This window comes from Erythranthe guttata, chromosome 11, assembly GCF_056151865.1.
Source record: "Erythranthe guttata isolate IM_541 chromosome 11, IM_541, whole genome shotgun sequence".
NCBI classification, from domain to species: Eukaryota; Viridiplantae; Streptophyta; class Magnoliopsida; order Lamiales; family Phrymaceae; genus Erythranthe; species Erythranthe guttata.
Window position 1 is genome coordinate 16,491,816 of NC_142543.1, and position 21,771 is coordinate 16,513,586.

Sequence of the window (21,771 nt, forward strand, 5' to 3'; positions counted from 1 at the left end):
AGTAATAATCTATTTCCGTCAAAATAAACATCATCTATATTTTTAAATAATTGTCTTATGAATTTTTTTTTTCGGAACCTTTTTTTATTACTGTATCAGACAGTTAAATTACTGTTGGAGACAGTAATTTAGCAGCCAAGACAGTAATATTAATTCAAATATTTATTTTTAAGAAAAAAAATTCAAAAAAAAAAAGTCAATTAACAGTTAAATTACTGTTGGAGATAGTAATTTAACAGCTAAGACAGTAATATTAATTAAAATATTTTTTTTAAGTAAAAAAAAGGTCAATTAACAATTAAATTACGGTCGCTATTAAATTACTGTCTGCAACAGTTATTTAATTGTTAATTGACTTTTTTTTCCTTAAAAAAATATTTTAATTAATATTACTGTCTTGGCTGCTAAATTACTGTATCTGACAGTTAAATAACTGCTGGAAACAGTAATTTAGCAAGCAATACAGTAATATTAATTAAAATATTTTCTTAAGAAAAAAAAGTCAATTAACCATTAAATAACTGCTGGAGACAGTAATTTAACAGCGAAGACAGTAATATTAATTAAAATATTTTTTTTATAAAAAGAAAAGTCAACGTCGGAGACCGGTGGTCAAAATTGAAATTATGGTCAAAATTGGTTAATTGGTGAAATTGGGCTAAATTGAGGGTGTAAATCATGAAATTGGAGTTGAATTGAGTTTCAATGAATTGAGGGTAATTTTGATATATATAAACGGGTTTTCCTTATTTGCAAATAAATTTGAATGAACTAATAATATTTGACAAGGTTCTAAAAGGCGGTTATCGGGTACGTGGCGGTTTGGGACCGCCACACGATAAATCGGCGCGGCGGTGATTTATCGGAGATAAATTGGAAATATATCGGTTTTTAAATTTAGTGTAATATATTTCTAAAAAAATATTTGTAAATACTCAAAATATATATAAAAGAATATTTAAACATAATTCTATCCTATCATTCATATGTTATTATATAATTATAATTACTCAATAAATAACAAAAAATTAAAAATAATAAGATCATAATATAATAAAAGATTCTTACGAAATACAAATACTACATAAGTCTTTCGCATCAATAATTAATATAAACACAAAAAGGCAAAATTGCGGGGTAATACTTGGTTAGGTTTTGGAAGTTGAAAAAATTGGAGAAAAACAAAAAATCAAAACATATTTTCATTTTAATTTAAATTAAAAAAAAAAAAAAAAAAAAAAAAAAAAACCGATTTGTTGACCGATATATCGGTTTGACCCGCCAAAAAACCGCCGCAAACCGCCTCGCCGTAAAAAACCGATATTCCAAACCGCCTCAACAAAATCGTAAAGGTTTATAACCGATACCGATATGGCGGCCGATATATCGACCGCCACGACCGATATTTAGAACACTGATATTTGAAAGACAAAAAAATTGAATATCCCCTATTTAATTAAGTGTCCATGTTATGGACCTCTTTGGCATGAACCCTATATTTAATATAGAGTTGTACTTAAAAAAAATAGATTGAAGTTTTCATTTATTTGTAATTAAATTAACTAGGAGGTTAACCCCTAACATATAATCAATCATATATAATGTGAAGTCAAACAAAAGCCGGAAAGTAAGAACTACGCTGAAAATGAATCTGGACCCCACGACACTGATGTGGAGGAAAAAAGAAAAGAAGGAAGAAGAATATTAGCAGTAGAAGAATTTGCACACTTGAGTACAAAAATCCGCCCCTGAATACACTCTTCTAAATATCCTAGACTACTCCAAAATAAAGTTAAATTATGAAAAATTCCTTACATTTGATTAATTATAACCACCACGAACTATATGTTGTTTTATATTTTCAGTCTTACAGTGTTAAATTTAGCTACTGAATGAGTCGTTTTTTTTCGTAAGAAAATACATAATTGGTTGGGGTAGTGCAATTAGGGTTGGGACTGGTTTGGTTTTTACCCCAATCGACTCATTACCCACCATAATTTTAGGTGGATAATAAAATTTTAACTGACTGATTGGATTGGATCGAAATTTTTGATGAACTCACTATAATGTGTTGATCGTTTTTAATATCATCAAAATTTGTTTGACTGGTAATAATCGATCAAACAACTATATCAATAAAATTTTATCAAAATAAAATAAAGTAAATGGTGTTTTTTTTAAGTGGGTACTATGGAAGTATCAAAATAGTTGGGTGAGAAACTCATAAGTAACGACTTTTCTCCACTCCTCAACAGTCCAAGTAACGCGGGCTAGGTCGGCTGGTTCGCATGCTACGACGTGGCTTATCATTAGGATTTTAAATTAATAAACGAAAAAATCAACAAGGAAATAAAGTTCGACAGTAATGTTCCACTATAATTTGTGAATATGCATGTTTGGAATTATTTTGAATTTCATAATTATATTTTTTATCGAATTGCTATTAACTACTTTGAACTGATAAATGATCATGTAGTGACACTAGACATATTGTGTATTCGGTTGCTAACCATCCACCGATCCAAAAAGGTTGGGTCGGCAATGGCTTTGAAATTTCATGAGTAAAGTTAGTTTGTCTGATTGGTCGATTTTTAGATCGGCAATCGACCGACCCAACCCAATCCCGACCATAGGTATAATTATCAAAATATAACGAGTTTTTTCCTAATTTGATCTTACCTCAAGAGAGTTGCCGTGATTTATAATAATAATAATAATAATAATAATAATAATAATAATAATAATAATAATAATAATAATAATAATAATAATAATAATAATAATAATAATAATAATAATAATAATAATAATAATAATAATAATAATAATAATAATAATAATAATAATAATAATAATAATAATAATAATAATAATAATAATAATAATAATAATAATAATAATAATAATAATAATAATAATAATAATAATAATAATAATAATAATAATAATAATAATAATAATAATAATAATAATAATAATAATAATAATAATAATAATAATAATAATAATAATAATAATAATAATAATAATAATAATAATAATAATAATAATAATAATAATAATAATAATAATAATAATAATAATAATAATAATAATAATAATAATAATAATAATAATAATAATAATAATAATAATAATAATAATAATAATAATAATAATAATAATAATAATAATAATAATAATAATAATAATAATAATAATAATAATAATAATAATAATAATAATAATAATAATAATAATAATAATAATAATAATAATAATAATAATAATAATAATAATAATAATAATAATAATAATAATAATAATAATAATAATAATAATAATAATAATAATAATAATAATAATAATAATAATAATAATAATAATAATAATAATAATAATAATAATAATAATAATAATAATAATAATAATAATAATAATAATAATAATAATAATAATAATAATAATAATAATAATAATAATAATAATAATAATAATAATAATAATAATAATAATAATAATAATAATAATAATAATAATAATAATAATAATAATAATAATAATAATAATAATAATAATAATAATAATAATAATAATAATAATAATAATAATAATAATAATAATAATAATAATAATAATAATAATAATAATAATAATAATAATAATAATAATAATAATAATAATAATAATAATAATAATAATAATAATAATAATAATAATAATAATAATAATAATAATAATAATAATAATAATAATAATAATAATAATAATAATAATAATAATAATAATAATAATAATAATAATAATAATAATAATAATAATAATAATAATAATAATAATAATAATAATAATAATAATAATAATAATAATAATAATAATAATAATAATAATAATAATAATAATAATAATAATAATAATAATAATAATAATAATAATAATAATAATAATAATAATAATAATAATAATAATAATAATAATAATAATAATAATAATAATAATAATAATAATAATAATAATAATAATAATAATAAAAAATAATGGTGTGAAACCAATAAAATTCACGGCCACCCTCGGAGAGAAACTGTGTATTTTCGTAAGTCAACAATTTTTGAATTTAATGCGTGGACTGGTGTGGCGTAAAAACACTTTCTCCACCTAAAATTAGTTGCTGATTTCGAAAAATAGATAGATAGAGATAGTGAGCTAGGCGTGTATATACTCTCTTTCTCTCTCTCTAGATCTCTCTCTATCTCTCTAATGGCGTTGGAATGGGTATTTGCCGGGTACGTGGTCGCCGCCATAGCATTCATGCTCCTCCTCTCCGTCATACCCTTCCGTTTATTATTCTTAATGGATATTAGCTGGGGCGGCCAACGCGGCACACGGGGCCAAGTCAAACTTGCCGTCGGAGCCGAACGCACTCATAATCTGTCTATCAATAAGCCGGAGCAGTACTTGAACAATAAAGCCGATGATTGATTTCGGAGTTCGGAGCCCCCCACCCCCACCCCCTTGGTTTGTTTTTATTTCATATTACTGTTAATTAATGTTTTCATGAAGAACTGAGGTTTATGGTTTTGTTGTATTGTACTCTTTGTGTGTTTGAACTCGGTTACACGTATAATTTGCCTACTCTCAGTTGAGAGATTTGGGATTATTTGTAATTAATTTTCGTTCCATTTTCCACTCTTTGATAGTCGTGTTTTCTTTTGTTTTGATTTCTTTTTAACCCATATATAGTCAGCGGCGGATCTACTTCAGTGCATGGGTGTACGTGCAACTGCACAACCTTGATTTTGAAAAACATAAAAATTATATATATCTATTATATAGGCTTAAGGGTGAAATGGTTGCTGTCATTGTATGGTAGCTCAAGTGGTAGAGAGCTTTACTTTGTACATGAATTTATCCATTGAACACTAAATATTTTTTACTCCCTCTATCCGATAGTATATCTCTTTCGATATCTGTTTTTCTTCTCCCAAACTATTTGTCACGTTATATTTCCAATAAATTATTTATTGCTTTTTTTTTTTTTTTTTCCCAATCTTGCTCTTTATTAGAGCATCTCCAACCATGATGAATATGGAGAGTTAAAAGTTAAAATATAGCTTTTACCTCTTGTAAATGAAAAAAATCATCTCCAATGGGTAAGCTAAAATTTAGCTCACATGCTAAAGGAGGAGAGAGGAATGCTATACATAGCTTTCAACTATTCACAAATGGTATAAGAAATAATATTAAAATAATAGGTTTTTGTGGCAAAAAGTAGAAAGTTAAAATAATAAATATTCAACACATAATAAAATATAATAGAATGGTAAATTATACATAATATGATTGGAGTGAATGGTAGAAAATGAGTTGTTAAAACACTATTTGTTAGCTAAAATAGATATAGCATCCCATTTTTTACCACTCAAGGTTGGAGATGCCCTTACTCTTAATTAGTTTGATTGCTGATATACCTAAATGGGCCGGCCCAATGGGCCCTCAAATTTATCTACCAATTAGGCCCATTACAAGAAAACCCAATCACATACATGTGGGCCCATTACGCGAAAGCCCAAGCTCCTTCAAAATAAGGCTTGGGCCCAACAAAGTAAGCCCAACCCATTTAACGATATATAAATAGATGGTTTACTCATTCGTAAATGTACGTTCTCATGATTGACAAACCATCTCGAGATTTATTCTCTCTACTCTCTCTACGATCCGTACATCTGACTTGAGCGTCGGAGGGGTTTCCGCCGGATCAACCCCCGGCTTAGTTCACATGTGCTTATTTTGTAGGGACCTCAGGATCATCGAGTTGACTAGCTACCGATCAGCTTTGCTCTCCCAGCTCGTTTTCTATACTACTCCGGTGAGCTATATTTTAGCATCATCATTTTGGCGCCGTCTGTGGGAACGATGCAAACCAGATCACGTAGCCAACAAGATCCTCCTGAGGCATCAGCTCGGAGAGAAAATGACACAGCTAATAATCTCCCAGTCCGTGGAGGATCTGACATGCCACCTCCTCCACGTGCCGCGGAGCCAGCTCCCCCACGTGCTGCTGATCCACCTCGCGAGGTTCAGGTGATCCCTCCTCGGGACCCACCACTCGCCGATCCGCCACTCCCTGCTCCTCGAACGGTTCAAATAACCGAGGACGCGCTCCAACGCATGATAGCGGAAGCCTCAACTCGCGCCGCCACAGAGGCTGTAACCCAATATATCGCCACGATGGGAGCAAACGCTCCCAATGCGATACCAGCACCAGCTCCACCTGTAGCGCCACCTGTGGCCCCACCGCCAATTCAAAATCAAATAAGTGTCTCCTCCTCTACCTCGGACCCGCGGTCCCGAGTGCAACTATCTACTAATCACAGAGAGGCACAGCCTAGACAGCAGCGCCGGCGCTCACCCCCACGAGGGAATGCGTCACCATAGAGAGTCCCTCTCTTTAATGAGGGAGAAGGCGAGGTAAACAGCAGAATGTCTCGCCATAATCTTTTCCCCCAACCAAATAATCCAATGGGTGAAAGAATGCCTCTCCCAACAAGACGCAGTCCCTTCACCATAGACATTCTCAACGAGGTATTACCTCAAGGAGTAAAGATCTCGGGGTTACCTCAATTTGAAGGAACTACCGACCCACAGGAACATATAGAGAAATTCAGTGCCATGGCGGATTTATATGGCCCGACGGATACTGCGATGTGCAAAATGTTCCGTACCACTCTCTCCAAGAGGGCAATGAATTTGTTCAACTCTCTACCCATAGGGTCGATTGACACCTTCGCTCGGCTGTCAACCCGGTTCACCAACCAATTCGCCATCAACAAACAATATGCCAAGACCCCAGCTCATCTTTTCTCAGTAGTACAGAGAGATAACGAAACGCTCCGCAACTACATTAAGCGTTTCGTAGAAGCCGTCCATGAAGTCCCCAGTGTGGGGCAAGACATGCTCTCCGGGATTATGCAGCAGAACTTGAAACCGGGTAGATTCAAGGAATCTATTGCCGGAAGACCCCCAGACAACCTAGAGGAGTTGCTAAATCGAGCCGAAAAGTACGTCCGGATAGAGGAAGCCTCTACCCATGCTCCTCCTAAAAGGAAAATGGAAGATGACCGTCAGGACAATAGGAGACGTGATGACCGACGTCCACCACTTCCACCTCAAAGCCAACCCTCCTCCTCCTACAACAGGTTCACTCCGTTAAACGCTCGCCTCACTGAAATCCTTCACGTGATAGAACAGAGAGGTTTAGCGGAGCCTCCACGTCCTATGCAACTGAATGCAAAGCGAGAAAAGTCGGATCGTTATTGTCGATTCCATAAGGACAAAGGACATAATACAGAGGAATGTGCACAACTCAAAGCGGCAATTGAGAGGCTGATCAGACAGGGCCATTTAGGCGAGTACATCGATAAGCCGCGAAACAAACGCCGTGATGATCCTCCACGCCGAGATAACAATCGAGATCAACAACAAAGACGAGAAGATGGGGGTCATCGACGTGACCTAGATAACAATGATAACCAGCCTACCCGGGGAATCATCTCTTTTATCTCCGGAGGACCGGCGGGGGGCGATTCACAAAATGCAAGACGCACCCTCGCTCGATCAGCACGCATGAATCAAGAACATGCTTCTCCATCCGCACGCATATATCAAATACGAAGACCTGATCACAGCATAGTCTTCAACTCCTCCGATCTCGAAGGTCCAGATGAAGACCATGTCGATGCATTGGTAGTAACAACAACGGTGGCCAACTTCTTGGTCAAGAAGATATTAGTGGACGGTGGAAGCTCAGCCGACATCATGTACCTCCACGCTTTTAAGCAGCTGGGCATAGATAATGCCCGGTTTAATCCCGTCTCCACACCCCTGAAAGGATTCACAGGGGAAGGCATTTTATCCATGGGAGAGGTAGAGCTGCCCGTCTCTTTAGGGGAAGACCCTTGTCGAATCACCAAGCTAATCAAATTCCTCATCGTCGACAAGCCATCTCCCTACAACGTCATCTTAGGAAGGCCAGCCATCCATACATTCAAGTCCGTACCTTCCTCCTACCATCAGAAGTGGAAATTCCCTACTCCCTATGGAATGGGGGAAATACTTGGAGACAGACGTCTCGCCCGAGAGTGCTATGCAAGGGCCCTACGAGAACCCTCCAAGAAGCCTAAACCACCCGGAAGGGGAGACGACACCCAAAAATCCGACAAACGGAAGTGGGTCATTGCGATCATTGAGGACAATAAAGAAATCCTCATCAGTGTACCAGACGATAGCATCAAGCTAGCAGCTGTCGAAGAGCTTAAGCTCATAGAGCTCACCCCTGGAGATGGCTCCAAACTACTACGCATCGGATCCGATTTAGATCCTGAAATGGAGAAGCAGTTAGTCAAATTCTTGCGGCACAATGGAGATGTGTTCGCTTGGAAAGCTCAAGATTTGTCGGGCATCCCCCCTCATGTAGCTCTACATCGGCTTAACGTCGACAAAAGGTTGAAGCCGATCAAACAAAGAAAACGAACATTTGGATCCGAACGCAACAAGCACATCAAGGCAGAAGTGGCGAAACTTCTAGAGGCGGGTCATATACGACCAGTTCAGTATCCTGAATGGTTGTCGAACGTAGTACTCGTTCCAAAACCCGGGGGTAAGTGGAGGTTATGCGTGGATTTCACAGACCTCAACAAAGCTTGTCCTAAGGACCCATTTCCCTTACCTAGAATCGACCAACTCATCGATTCAACTTCGGGATGTGAGCTCCTCAGCTTCCTCGACGCTTATCAAGGGTATAACCAAATCTTGCTCGCACCAGAAGATCAAGAGAGGGCCAGCTTCGTCACTGACCAAGGCATCTACTGCTATCGAGTCATGCCTTTCGGATTAAAAAATGCGGGAGCCACTTACCAACGTCTAGTGAACGCCATGTTCGCAGATCAGATCGGTAAGAATATGGAGGTGTATATCGACGACATGCTCGTCAAAAGTGTCAAGGTCTCGGACCACCTAACTGATCTGGATCAATGCTTCGCTACCCTGCGAAAATACAAAATGAAACTCAACCCCCTCAAATGCTCGTTCGGAGTTCGAGGTGGCAAATTTTTAGGATACATGATTTCACAGCGGGGAATCGAAGCTAATCCCGCAAAAAACGAAGCAATTACCTCCATGCCTCCACCAACATCTATTAAGAAAGTCCAACAGCTTAACGGTTGTTTGGCATCTTTGAATAGATTCATTTCTCGGTCAGCGGACAAGGCCCTCCCCTTCTTCAAAATTTTAAGGGGAGGAAAGAAATTTGAATGGGATGAAACATGTCAAAAGGCATTCGTTGAGCTGAAGTCGTACCTAGCATCCCCACCCCTGCTCACAAAACCTCAGCCCGGAGACACCCTCCTACTGTACTTAGCTACCTCAGCCAATGCCGTCAGCGCAGTCCTCATCCGAGATGGAGGAAAAGGCCACCAATCCATATACTACATAAGTCGCGCCCTCCAAGGAGCCGAGCAACGCTACACCAACATGGAGAAACTCGCTCTCGCCCTCATCAACGCAGCTCGGAAGCTTCGACCTTACTTCTAGTCACATCAAGTGGTGGTTCTCACCAATTATCCTCTGAAGCAAATACTAAGGAGTCCTGAGACATCCGGGGGATTAGCAAAATGGGCGATAGAGCTAAGCAAATATGGGGTCGAATTCAAACCGCGCCCGGCCATCAAAGCGCAAGTATTGGCGGATTTTCTAGTCGAAATGACTTCCGTAGACGAAAACACTTCTCTACCTACTTGGTCTGTCAATGTCGATGGATCTTCCACTGCCACAGGAGGGGGAGCGGGTATCGTACTAACGAACCCTGATGGAGATGAGTTCGAATACGCTCAACGATTCGAATTCACAGCCTCAAACAACGTCGCTGAATACGAAGCACTGATAGCGGGAGTCCGCCTCGCCCTAGCAGCCAGAGCGCGCAAGCTCCTAATCCAAAGCGATTCTCAGCTCGTCCTCAATCAAATACGCGGAACTTACGAGGCTAAAGAAGACACCATGGTGAAATATTTAGCTCTCGCGCACACTCTCTTATCTAAATTCGAGAGCTACGAGATAAGGCAAGTACCTGGCTCCAATAATGTCCACGCGGACAAATTAGCTAGACTTGGAAGCTCCATGGCTAGCATCGGAAGTCGGAAGGTGACGCTCCTCACCTCACCTCAGCCAGAGATAACTTCACCCACTGAAGTACAGTATACCGAGGAGGATGAACCATGCTGGTTCACTCCAATCCTGAAATATCTCAAGAAGGGAGAACTTCCAACGGATCCCACCGAAGCATGAAAATTAAAGACGAGAGCTGCTCGCTTCGTCATAGTGGGAGAAGAATTATACAAACGAGGGTTCTCATTCCCCTATCTCAAGTGCCTCGACCCGACCACAGCGGATTACGTACTTAGAGAAGTACACGAAGGCATCTGTGGCAATCACTTGAGCGGGAGGACCTTAGCTCTCAAACTACTGAGGCAAGGATACTATTGGCCAACAATGCATGAAGACGCGAAGAAGTTAGTCCGGAAGTGTAAGCCTTGCCAAGAGCATGCAAATATTCCTCACTTGCCAGCGGCATTAATGCAACCAATTGACAGCCCCATCCCCTTCGCTCAATGGGGAATGGATTTAGTTGGACCATTCCCGCCCGCCACAGGAGGACGTAAATACCTCATTGTAGCGGTGGACTACTTCACCAAATGGGTGGAAGCTGAACCCTTAGCACGCATCCGAGAAAAAGAATTCATCCAATTTCTATGGAAAAACATCGTGTGCCGCTTCGGAATTCCACGTTCCATCAAACGGTTCTACGCCTAAGGTATACATATACCTTACTTCAGATCAGTTGAGATCATCATCCATATTTCTTCTATACGAAAGTTACTTACGAATGGTCACCCATGCAGGCTCCACGACCTTCCACGTCACTCGTCTTGTAAAGCTGCTTCTACATGGTTGGAAATTTGACACCACATAACAAGGTCGAGAACCTACTACGTGAGGATGTATATGAATCAATCAATGCGCTGCTTGATCGAAGACACTCCATACCACAGCGCCAAGGGTAACTATACTTCTACTAGAATTCAACACACAGATAATCTTATTTACGATTACTAACGTGACAAAATAATCCCACCAGCAGGCATGATTGCATAGCAACTCGCAGCAACTCACGAATTCATTTCATATCTTGGAGCGCGAGAAAGAAATATCAACCCCCGTAGTAGGGTACGTGAAAGAGCAATACACATCACCATAGCTTCAATTACTAAATCCTCAATACAAGTGATTAAACAAATTCTCTTTTTTCTCAATTATACTTGACAGGCATAGAGACACCAAAATAAGACAGCCTACCATCAGCACAGCGAAACGAACGAATACAAGGAAGACGTGGAAGAAGAACAAGTATAGCACAATCACTTAGAAAATTTTTGTTATCCAGTAAATTTATTTGCTTCAGTAGTAGTTGTTTACCTTCGCCTCATGCAGGCCTATCGCATTACCTATTTACTTACATTCGCCTCACATGGGCATGTAACAATTCTCCTTTGCTATCATCGAATAAATCACAATTTTCATTTTACTCTCTATGCCTTTACATCGATACAAACTACCTCTTATCATGAGTCTAATTATTACCACCCTACAAACACTTAGAGATATTTAGATAATCCATATAGCCTGGCCAGCTGGATTATCTAAGTCCCTTTAGCTGTTTCACGAGGTGCTACTTTTAAAACGTGGCCACGGACAAAAATATTATAGACCCAAGTGGTCCAAACAAAGGGCACGACCCTTAACCAAAACCTTGGGAGACTGATCCCCTCCTCAAGTACATCGCGTATAATGCTAATGTAAATACATAAGAGCAACACATTAATTCTTGACAATGTCAAAATAAATAAATCGAAATATTAAACTTTAAAGTCAAACGAGGAAGAAATTTAAATGAAATAGTAGTGGACATACCCATCTACATCAGCGATAAAAACAAACTAAGATAGCAAAAAAAAAAAAAAAAAAAAAAAACAAAAAGGGGGGGAAGATAACTATCCTAGCAAATAATTCTAAACTCCTCTACCGCGAGCGGAAGACGTACCCACAGTGGAATCATCCGCAACCATGTCATTCACGAGCTCTGTGCCCGTCCCATTGACATCTATCTCATCCTCCTCTTCATCGGATATGCCAGCTTCCATCCCACGAATCACTTCCTCGCTAATCCCACCCGCATCGCGCAGATATTTGCGACAAGCACGCACTAATGGCTTATAAACCACAGCCAATGCATGCTCCTCAATCATAGCAGCGCACTCATCACTACCTCGGAAACTAGCCTTTGTCTCCTCCACAATGGACTCCTTATAAGCCGCACCACCTGATGTCGTGAGGAACCTCTTCCCCGTCGCCTTCTCGACTTCATATTTCTCTTTCAGCTGGTCGTAGCATTCATTCAACTTGTGAACATCATCCTTATACGCCTTCGCCTCACCTCGGATAACCTCGAGCTCCTCTATCCTCTCAGCAAGCTCCTCTGTCCTCCGAGCAAGCTCTTCCGAGCGTTGAGCAAGATCGAACCGCGCTACCTCCAATTGGCTTAGAAGTTCATCCTCACGCGCTTGACTTCGAGCCCGCTCCTCTTCCTTCCTAGCTTCCGCATTCCTACCATGCTCCATGAGATATCTCCAAGTCGCTACCAACTATATATAAAAAAAATATATATATTTTTCACAAGTCAAGAGGAAATAAAAAAAAATAAAAAAAAATAAATTTGTTTTAAGTAGACAAGTACTTACCCGACATATGTCTCCACCAGCTAACTCTAGCATGTGAGAAGGACCCTTACCAGACATCCGACAACGGTCATACTCCCGAACGAATCCCTCGGTACTCAACATCGGCAAATCATAGTCTGACACATCCCAATACGACTCCTTACCATCGCGGTTCACGCCATAAGTAAACAGTTGTTTCCCTCCTCCACCATGGAAAGCATAAGTCTCCTCTGGGTCTACCCGTGGACGCTTAGGCACAGCCACATACTCGGTATCCACCCTCTTTCCCTTGCCACGACCCCTCGTCGGTGGACGCCCCTCCACTTCACCAGCACTACTACGATCATCTGCGACTACTCGAGGAGTTTCTACATGGACCTCCTCACGGGGCACACCACTTGAAGAACCTCCCAATGTAGAGGGTACCTTCTTCGATGCCTTCTTCGACGTCCCATTCGCCTTAGCTTGAAGTGCCGCAAAGGTGATACCCCCATCTACAAAAGATAACAAACACATAAGAGACATGATGTAAACACTACCAACGAACTAAAAAAAAAAAAAACACACAAGTCAAGGCAACAAAAAAATATACGGTGCTGACCCTTCGCCTTTGGTATCAAAACCCTCGGGTCAAATTCCACATCACACAATCCTGACTCTTCAATCCTTTTCGCCATATTCGCAGTTATCGTGAAACTCTCGCACGTAGGATTCCAAACTACGGGAACGTCAAAAGTTGGAGCCCTCAAATAAAAAAAATGGGTCTTCCATTTCCCCAAAGATAACTTCACACTCTTCACGAATTGGTAAGGAACGCGAGGATGAAAACAAAAGAAAGGCATCTTATTGGGACGATGTAATGTAAATAATGCCTTGAACAAACTCACGGTCATAGGCAAACCCACTAGAGACACCCTATGGTGAAACGCCTCAAACATAAGAACTGCAGTCGGAGTAAGCTGACTATACCCTATCTTGAACTCTTCGCAAAACTTTAACAAGGTCGGATGCGGTGTAATCTGAGATGTACACGTCAAGTACGCCAAAAACACCGTATGAAATCCATCGGGTGGCGAGTACAAACGGTCGCCCTTCTGAGGCAACAACAACACGACATTACTTGGCGCTCCAGATAAACGACGAATAGAGTGCAAATGCTCCTCCGTCAACACACTATCAAAATTAACTAAGTCCAAATTAATTGGCTTCTTTTTCTTTTGCCTCCTCTTATCAATCTCAATATCACCCGGCGGAATATCATCTTCCTCCTCCTCTTCATCCGTCAGCACAACTTCACTACTTGGCACCGCATGATCACTCGCCAACGGTGCTTCATTCGAATCATCACTATCGCTCCCAAAATCCACGACTCGACGCCCATAGCGACATCTACTGGAATCCGCTTCATCAACAGTAGGGCAGAAATTAATATTGTTACGCACTTCTACATCGTCACTCTACGATTCAATAATTTCTCGCCGTCCAAAACTTCCCCCGTTTAAAACACCACGCGCATGAGCACCCTCGGAAATTTGCCCATGAATTTCGCCCGAACCGGGCTCAAAACCGAGCTGCAACGCGCTCTCACGCGCGCGCGTGACCCCAAAAGTGGCTGATTCACGCGCGCGCGCGCGTCATCAATCGGTTCCCGCCCACGTGGCGCCTCCCCACTCGCCAAACTCCGCGCGTCCACCTCCACCCGCCCATCCGACGCGCGCGCGCGTCGCTTGGGAAGCGCGTCCGGCTGCGGCACATTGGTTACCACGCGCGCGCGTCTCTCAATTTCAGCGCCCGACGCGCGCGCGCGTGGCTCTGCTTCGGTAACAGACGTGTGCACGTGGCTTCCTCCCATTGGACCACGTGCACTGGTCCCCCCCTCCTCAGCCGCCGACCCAACTCCCAGCTCCTCGGCTCGGCTCGGCCTATCTCTACCCTTGAAGCGCGCGCCCTCACACATTTTTGACCGGCTAGAAGCGCGGCTCGAGCACTAGGCCAAAATTCATTTCAGGCGACTTTTTTATTGCGACGAAACAATATTCGTCGCACGATTTGCGACTGTTTTGTAAAAAATCGTCGCAAAAAAATTGGAAATTATATATTTATAGAAATTATTGCGACAATAAATAGTTTCGTCGCAAAATATTGTCGCACAATTAAGTGCTAATATTTCACTTCAATATTTGCGACGAAAATGTAATTATCGTCGCAAACTTGCGTCAATAATATTCTAATATGTCGCAATGGAAAAAAAAAAATTAAAGTTTATTTACCAAAAATATATTGCGACGTTTATATTGAAAACGTCGCAAGTAGAATGGGAATTTGCGACATTATTTGCGGCATTTTTATTTAAAGTCGCAAAATTAAGATAACAATCGCAAACTTAATTCAAGCTTGCGACGTTTGTATTGAAAACGTCGCAAGTAGAATGGGAATTTTGCGACGTTATTTGCGACATTTTTATTTATTATCGCAAAATTAAGATAAAAATCGCAAACTTAATTCAAGCTTGCGACGTTTATATTGAAAACGTCGCAAGTAGAATGAGAATTTTGCGACGTTATTTGCGACATTTTTATTTAAAGTCGCAAAATTAAGATAAATATCGCAAACTTAATTCAAGCCTGCGACGTTTGTATTTAAAAGTCGCAATTTATTAATTATTAAATATCCTTATTGCCCTAATTTTCTCCACTCTCCTTTACCCCTTTCACTCTCTCACTATTTCTCACAGCACTCTGCCAACGACGACGCCTCCGCCCTTCACCGACGCCACATCCGCTCTTCTCCAAGGCACCAGGAGCCCACACCAACGCATGCTCCTCCCTTCGACGACGCCACCTCCGCTCTTCTCCGAGGCACCAGGAGCCCACACCAACGCCTGCTCCGCCCTTCGCCGACGCACCTCCGCCCTTCTCCGACGCATCAGGAGTCCACAACAACGCCACCTCCGCCCTTCGCCGCGCCACCTCCGTTGTCACACCTCCGCCGACGCTAATCAATTGGTATGGTCTTACTATTTTTTTTTTCTTTCCTATATTTTTTTCAAATATTTTATTTGTGGTTATTATTATTTTTTGTTTCCAAAATTAATATATTGTGGCTTACAGTTGCAAAACCAACTATTTTAATTTATGGTTCTCTACTGTTCTTCAATTTTTATTTTTTTGGTTTTTTTTGTCTTGTTTTTTTTTAATGTGTTTTACTGGTATTTGATTATTTTCTTATTGTACAAAATACAAACTATTCTGATTGTTTTTTGGATGTAGATACTGGACACAAACCCCCAACTATTTTTCCATCTCTAACAGCAAAGGCTGATAGAATTGATCCGCAATGGGAAGGTAGAAGAGGCTCTCGAGTTTGCTCAAGAGGAACTTGCTCCTCGAGGAGAAGAAAACGTAATTTTTTTCGCCTTTGTTTTATCATATTTTATATGAACTTATACTTTAATTTATTCCATTAGTAATAGCTTGATTGTAATGTAATGATACATTCAGCAAGGGTTTTTAGAAGAGTTGGAGAGGACTGTTGCTTTGCTTGCTTTTGAAGATGTCACTAATTGCCCCGTCAGTGAGCTGCTCGATATATCACAGAGACTTAAGACTGCCAGTGAGGTCAATGCTGCTATTCTCACCAGTCAAAGCCACGAGAAAGGTTTGTCAATAGTCCCTTCTCTATTAATAAAATCCTGGAATTATTTAATTCAATTTACGGGGGATGTTTCTAGATTTAAAAACGCTAAAAATACTTGTGTTAATGCATTCTTAATACCCCGAGCTCGTTAAACTAGCTAACGAATTAGAAACCAGACTCTAATAATAGATGAGATAAAGGGTGGGTTGTCTCATTTGTGGTGGGATGCACTGATTATCAACACTTAAGCTTTTAGTTTCAAAGCATTCTTGGTATCGTAGGATCAATGTATATCGGTTAATAATTCAAAGCTACCTCTGCTGAGGTTTGGTTTAATCACAACGAGACCCATTCATGCTTGGAAAATGACACAAACCTCCTCTAATGTTTGGTTGTACCTTGGGTTGTCGGGTATAATATGTTTCAAAGGGTTCTTCTGTCACGTTGTTACGTTTTTCACCAATTGAATGTTTGAATTCCATATTTTGTGACCTTCATCTGGTTCGTTGCTTTTACCACTTGAAATAGATGATTCTGTTATGAAATTTGATTATGCATGATATATTTACAATCATTTCGGTGATATATTAAAAAATCACGGAAAATTAGAACAAACAGCTGGAGGACTCGTATGCTGGTTGAACCCGATTATCTTTTTTCTTCCGTCGTGTTGAGATCTCATACGACACTTGATTTCAACGATACATAATCTTATTTTCAACTTGTGTAATTGAAAATATTTTTATATATGTTCTTAGTTGTATGATAGTTATTTATATTTCACTCACCATGTTCTTGTTTTTGCTACAATATGTGTAGGGGATTTTCGATTAGCTTCAGGAAAGATAACGAGTCATTCAAGGTTGTTACTACTTCATATAGCTATTCGTCGTTTCCATATTATTTCCTCATGCTACGTCTTTCTTTATTATCTGCTAACTGCAAGATTCAAGGATCATATATGAATTTTAAGGATTGAATATTGATTGAGCACTCCTTAACTATGCAATTTGTGTGTTTTCAACAGATTGCGAATGAGAGTGGACAACAATATTCCTTTGTCGGCAACTAACTCTTATGAAGATGAAGGAGAAAATTGAGATCAACTGATCTTCTATTTGTAATGCTACAAGCCTACGACATTAACATTTTGTGTATTTTAATTTCATATTTGGATGATTTATTTTTATTGTTGGATGATTTAACTTAAGGATATAAAATTTCAGTTGTTCATGCTTTTGTGTATTTGATGAATTAATTTTATTGGTATTGTTCATAATTACAGGATAATTAACTATTAATTAAACAAATAAAATCAGTAATTTAAAAAAAATTATAGATTTGTGACGTTTTATAAATTTTCGTCGCAATATACAACAAACTATTGCGACGATTTATATATTTTATGTCGCAAAAGTAAAGCCAAACATTGCGACGATTTTGTGCAAACGTCGCAACTAATTGCGACGATTCCTAATATTTTCGTCGCAGTATCTGCCTTGACGAAAAAAATGAAGGTTTGCGACTTTTCTCTTGAAACGTCGCAAATAGTGCGACTATTTTTACATTTCGTCGCACGAATTTGCGACGGTCACTTTTTTGACTTTTTTTTGCGTCCCTTTCGTCGCAAAAAATTCGTCGCAAAAATTAAAATTCGTCGCAAACACGCTTTTTTCGTCGCAAATTTCCGTCGCCTGAAATGGATTTTGGCGTAGTGGAGCCGCCCTCCACCTCCAAGCCATCTGCCTCCCCTATCTGCACGGAATTTCGCACACCTCCGGATGTAGATCCGTTTTTCGCACTCGATACCACAAGATTCCTGCGTTCCATGCCCACTGTACCAAAAGTTTTCTTGCCCCCTTCAACCGGATCTCGAAGTTTAATTCACAAAGATTTCGAATTACCCGAGTTCGACATGAGAAAAATAATTCTCACCGACAAAACAATCAAGAAACAAAAAATTTCTACTCTACCACAGGAAAAAAAAAATTTCAAGAGAAAAATAGCACAGAAGAAGACCTAGAGTTCAAAAAACATACCCATATTTATTGCAAGAGTTGAAGTTGAATACTTTCCACCGCAAAAGGAGTCTATATATCTGGCCCTGGTATAATATTTAAAACCCTTAAATATATACCTCGCTGCCAAATAAATACAATTATTCCTTACTTAAATTAAGGAATTAATTCACCGCCAACGGAAACAATTCAATCAACGCTGCAATTAACTCTCGACACGACCCGGCTCCCTCTACACACGTCCCCGTCTCGAATCGAGAGTTGGGGGGCTTAATGATATACCTAAATGGGCCGGCCCAATGGGCCCTCAAATTTATCTACCAATTAGGCCCATTACAAGAAAACCCAATCACATACATGTGGGCCCATTACGCGAAAGCCCAAGCTCCTTCAAAATAAGGCTTGGGCCCAACAAAGTAAGCCCAACCCATTCAACGATATATAAATAGATGGTTTACTCATTCGTAAAGGTACGTTCTCATGATTGGCAATCCATCTCGAGATTTATTCTCTCTACTCTCTCTACGATCCGTACATCTGACTTGAGCGTCGGAGGGGTTTCCGCCGGATCAACCCCCGGCTTAGTTCACGTGTGCTTATTTTGTAGGGACCTCAGGATCATCGAGTTGACTAGCTACCGATCAGCTTTGCTCTCCCAGCTCGTTTTCTATACTACTCCGGTGAGCTATATTTTAGCATCATCAATTGCTAAATAATGAATGACAATGATAAATTAGTGATTTTCTATGTTTTTGCTACAATCTATACATACTTATTGATTTTGTTAATATGTGCGCAACTACAAAAAATGTCATATAATATGGAACTGAGGGAGTACTAATTAATTTACATCTATCTTGGAAATGCACATTGGGATTTTTTTTTTGGCATTGAGCTACTTCATATTTTTTTACTAAATTTTCATCTATCTTCGAAATATACGTTGGGAATTAGGATTGTATTGGAAAATGCAAACTTCTAATGAAATTCCCATTTTGATACTTTGCAACTCTAATTTATTTACTATTCATTTAATATTTTCACCATTCTTTTCCCTAAATCTTTCTAAAATTTGCAAATATTTTTTTTTTTAAATTTTAATTTTGTTCACATATTTGTATTGTTTTATGAGTATACTATTAAAAAAATCGGAGACGCTGCCCCCTAACACCTGTAAACTTTTGGTCCACCATTTTATTAAATGTTGTTTTTATGTTTTACTATACTCAATCTATAATACCATTGACAAAAATCCTAAATTCGCCATTGGCTACAATTATAAAGAAATGATTAGGGTTGCATTCCCATTATTGTCGTGTCCTTGCATGAGTGTACCTTGACTAGGTTATATTTGCGTTGTGGTCGTATGTTTTATACATTTTGGTTTGAATTTATATATGATTAGAGATTTTCCTAACACCTCGTCCGGGCACTTGGTGGAAAAAAAAAATACAAAAGAAAGAAAGAAATAAATAAAGTTGATTAGGGTCATTGAGTTGAGTTATATTTTTACCGTTGATGGTTTTGATCTGATGGAAACTAGGGTTTGCCTAGTATATTGGAATCCCGTTACTTATTGACTTGTAGTTCGATTATGTGTGTTTAATAACGGTTCGTTTTGAAAGAATCCCGTTACTTATTGACTTGTAGTTCGATTATGTGTGTTTAATAACGGTTCGTTTTGAAAGAAATTTATTGAGCTGATCTGAAAATACACTTTAGTTTCCCAGTTAATTTATTTTCATGATCAATTGTTTTATCAGTTTAATTCAAATTTCGAACATTATTTTTAAACGTATATGTTAGGGGACTGACATTAGACTTTGTATCAGATTTTGTTATATGCATAGAATTCATTAGTTGTTGACAGTGGAGTCTCGGAATTTGTTCAGGTGGGCTTAAATTTTCGGGGGCTTCGGGGACTTGCTATTTATGGCTTTATAATATTTTTATTATTTACCGAGATATTGATTTTAGTTTATTTTTGTTCAATTTCAAACTTGTCTTTGTCGGACGCAAATGAGAAAAATGAAGATTAAGTCTAACTATCTCAATTTAACGTGTTTTATAATTGTTGGTTTCAAAAGACATCTGTTGAGTTGAACAGAAAACAACCTTTAGTTTCCGGTATTTGTTTTTCAATGGTCACTTGTTTCCCATAATCTAGATTCGACTGTTTTCAGGTTGTATTATTATTTGTTCTTGCTTGTGGGGTTTTTTTTTTCCGATGATTGTTGTTCATTTTTTAATTTGGATTTGCTGTAGTCGAAGAGAGTGATATTTATATGCATCACATGTAAGAAAGTTTTGTTAAAATTGCAACACCAACTTTTAGTTAAAGGCCTGACCAAGTCTTTTGGAATTCGATAAGTCTAACCATCCTTCAAGTTCTTTTATAGTGTGTTTTTATTTCGCAGTATATTACCTTTTTCTTCAACACGATTGTGCACTTGAATTGCGCTAACTTTCGATTGAGATAACAACATAATAGATTATAAGTGAAGTCGTATGTGCGTTATATTTCAAATGTTGCCTTTTAATATATTAGGAGAGTAGCATTGGCATTTCTTTTAGATATTATGTGCATATGATTGATTAGTTAGAGACAGCAGGTAAACAACATAAAACCCCCGTGTTAACGGAAACCTGCAGCAAATTTCACTGTCTTTACTTTTTGTTTTTTTGCGAAACACGCGTGTTCTATTTTTTTTTTGCACACATCCCTTTTCGGTTAAATATCCAATCCCACTAGGAAATGAGAAAAACACAACCGTTATCCAATGCAGCTCCCGTTCAAGAATTCAGATAATATTGTGTTATTTGAGTCAAGAGACATATGAAGTAAGCCTCTAGCAAGTAGCACAGAGTGGATGCCACTACATATAAGTTTTCAGAAACAATAAAATAGTTCTAACAATTAAACAATAAACGAACGGTAGAAAAAAAAATTGAGATAACATAATATAAAGAAAAATAAAACACATTATGTTTGACTATGGCATCGAACAACGAACAACTATCAGACTTATGTTGCTCCCGAACAAACAACCTAGGTAATTTTTCTTAATTGAAGTAAGGAGTGTGGACAAGTATTTAAAAGAGACAATAAAAGAACACCAAACATAATTTAACTCGTCACATAATTTTGCATAAGTAAATGAATTACAATATACTATATTTATAAGTAAAGCTCGTGATCACTGTATATCAATCAATATACTTTAATCTAATTATTGTATTTTATTTACTAGAACTATCCATAAAAATATCTATATATATTATTCTAAAATCTCCGAAAAAATTCTAAAATA

The 21,771-nt window shown here is 37.7% G+C and overlaps 2 protein-coding genes and 1 pseudogene across 3 annotated transcripts; all 3 read left to right on the plus strand.

The window, feature by feature from the left end:
- Positions 1–6,498: 6,498 nt before the first annotated feature.
- Positions 6,499–9,567, plus strand: LOC148767097 (uncharacterized). The gene has a single exon (XM_088825959.1). The coding sequence runs from the start codon at positions 6,499–6,501 to the stop codon at positions 9,565–9,567; it is 3,069 nt and encodes a 1,022-aa protein (XP_088682085.1).
- Positions 9,568–10,521: 954 nt separating this feature from the next.
- LOC148767098 (uncharacterized) lies at positions 10,522–10,842 on the plus strand. The gene has a single exon (XM_088825960.1). The coding sequence runs from the start codon at positions 10,522–10,524 to the stop codon at positions 10,840–10,842; it is 321 nt and encodes a 106-aa protein (XP_088682086.1).
- Positions 10,843–15,622: 4,780 nt separating this feature from the next.
- LOC105959233 (protein GID8 homolog) lies at positions 15,623–17,675 on the plus strand (annotated as a pseudogene). The gene is made up of 5 exons (XR_016034576.1): positions 15,623–15,811; positions 16,076–16,207; positions 16,307–16,463; positions 17,262–17,304; positions 17,470–17,675. The product of XR_016034576.1 is annotated as a protein GID8 homolog (transcript).
- The last annotated feature ends 4,096 nt before the right edge of the window (positions 17,676–21,771 follow it).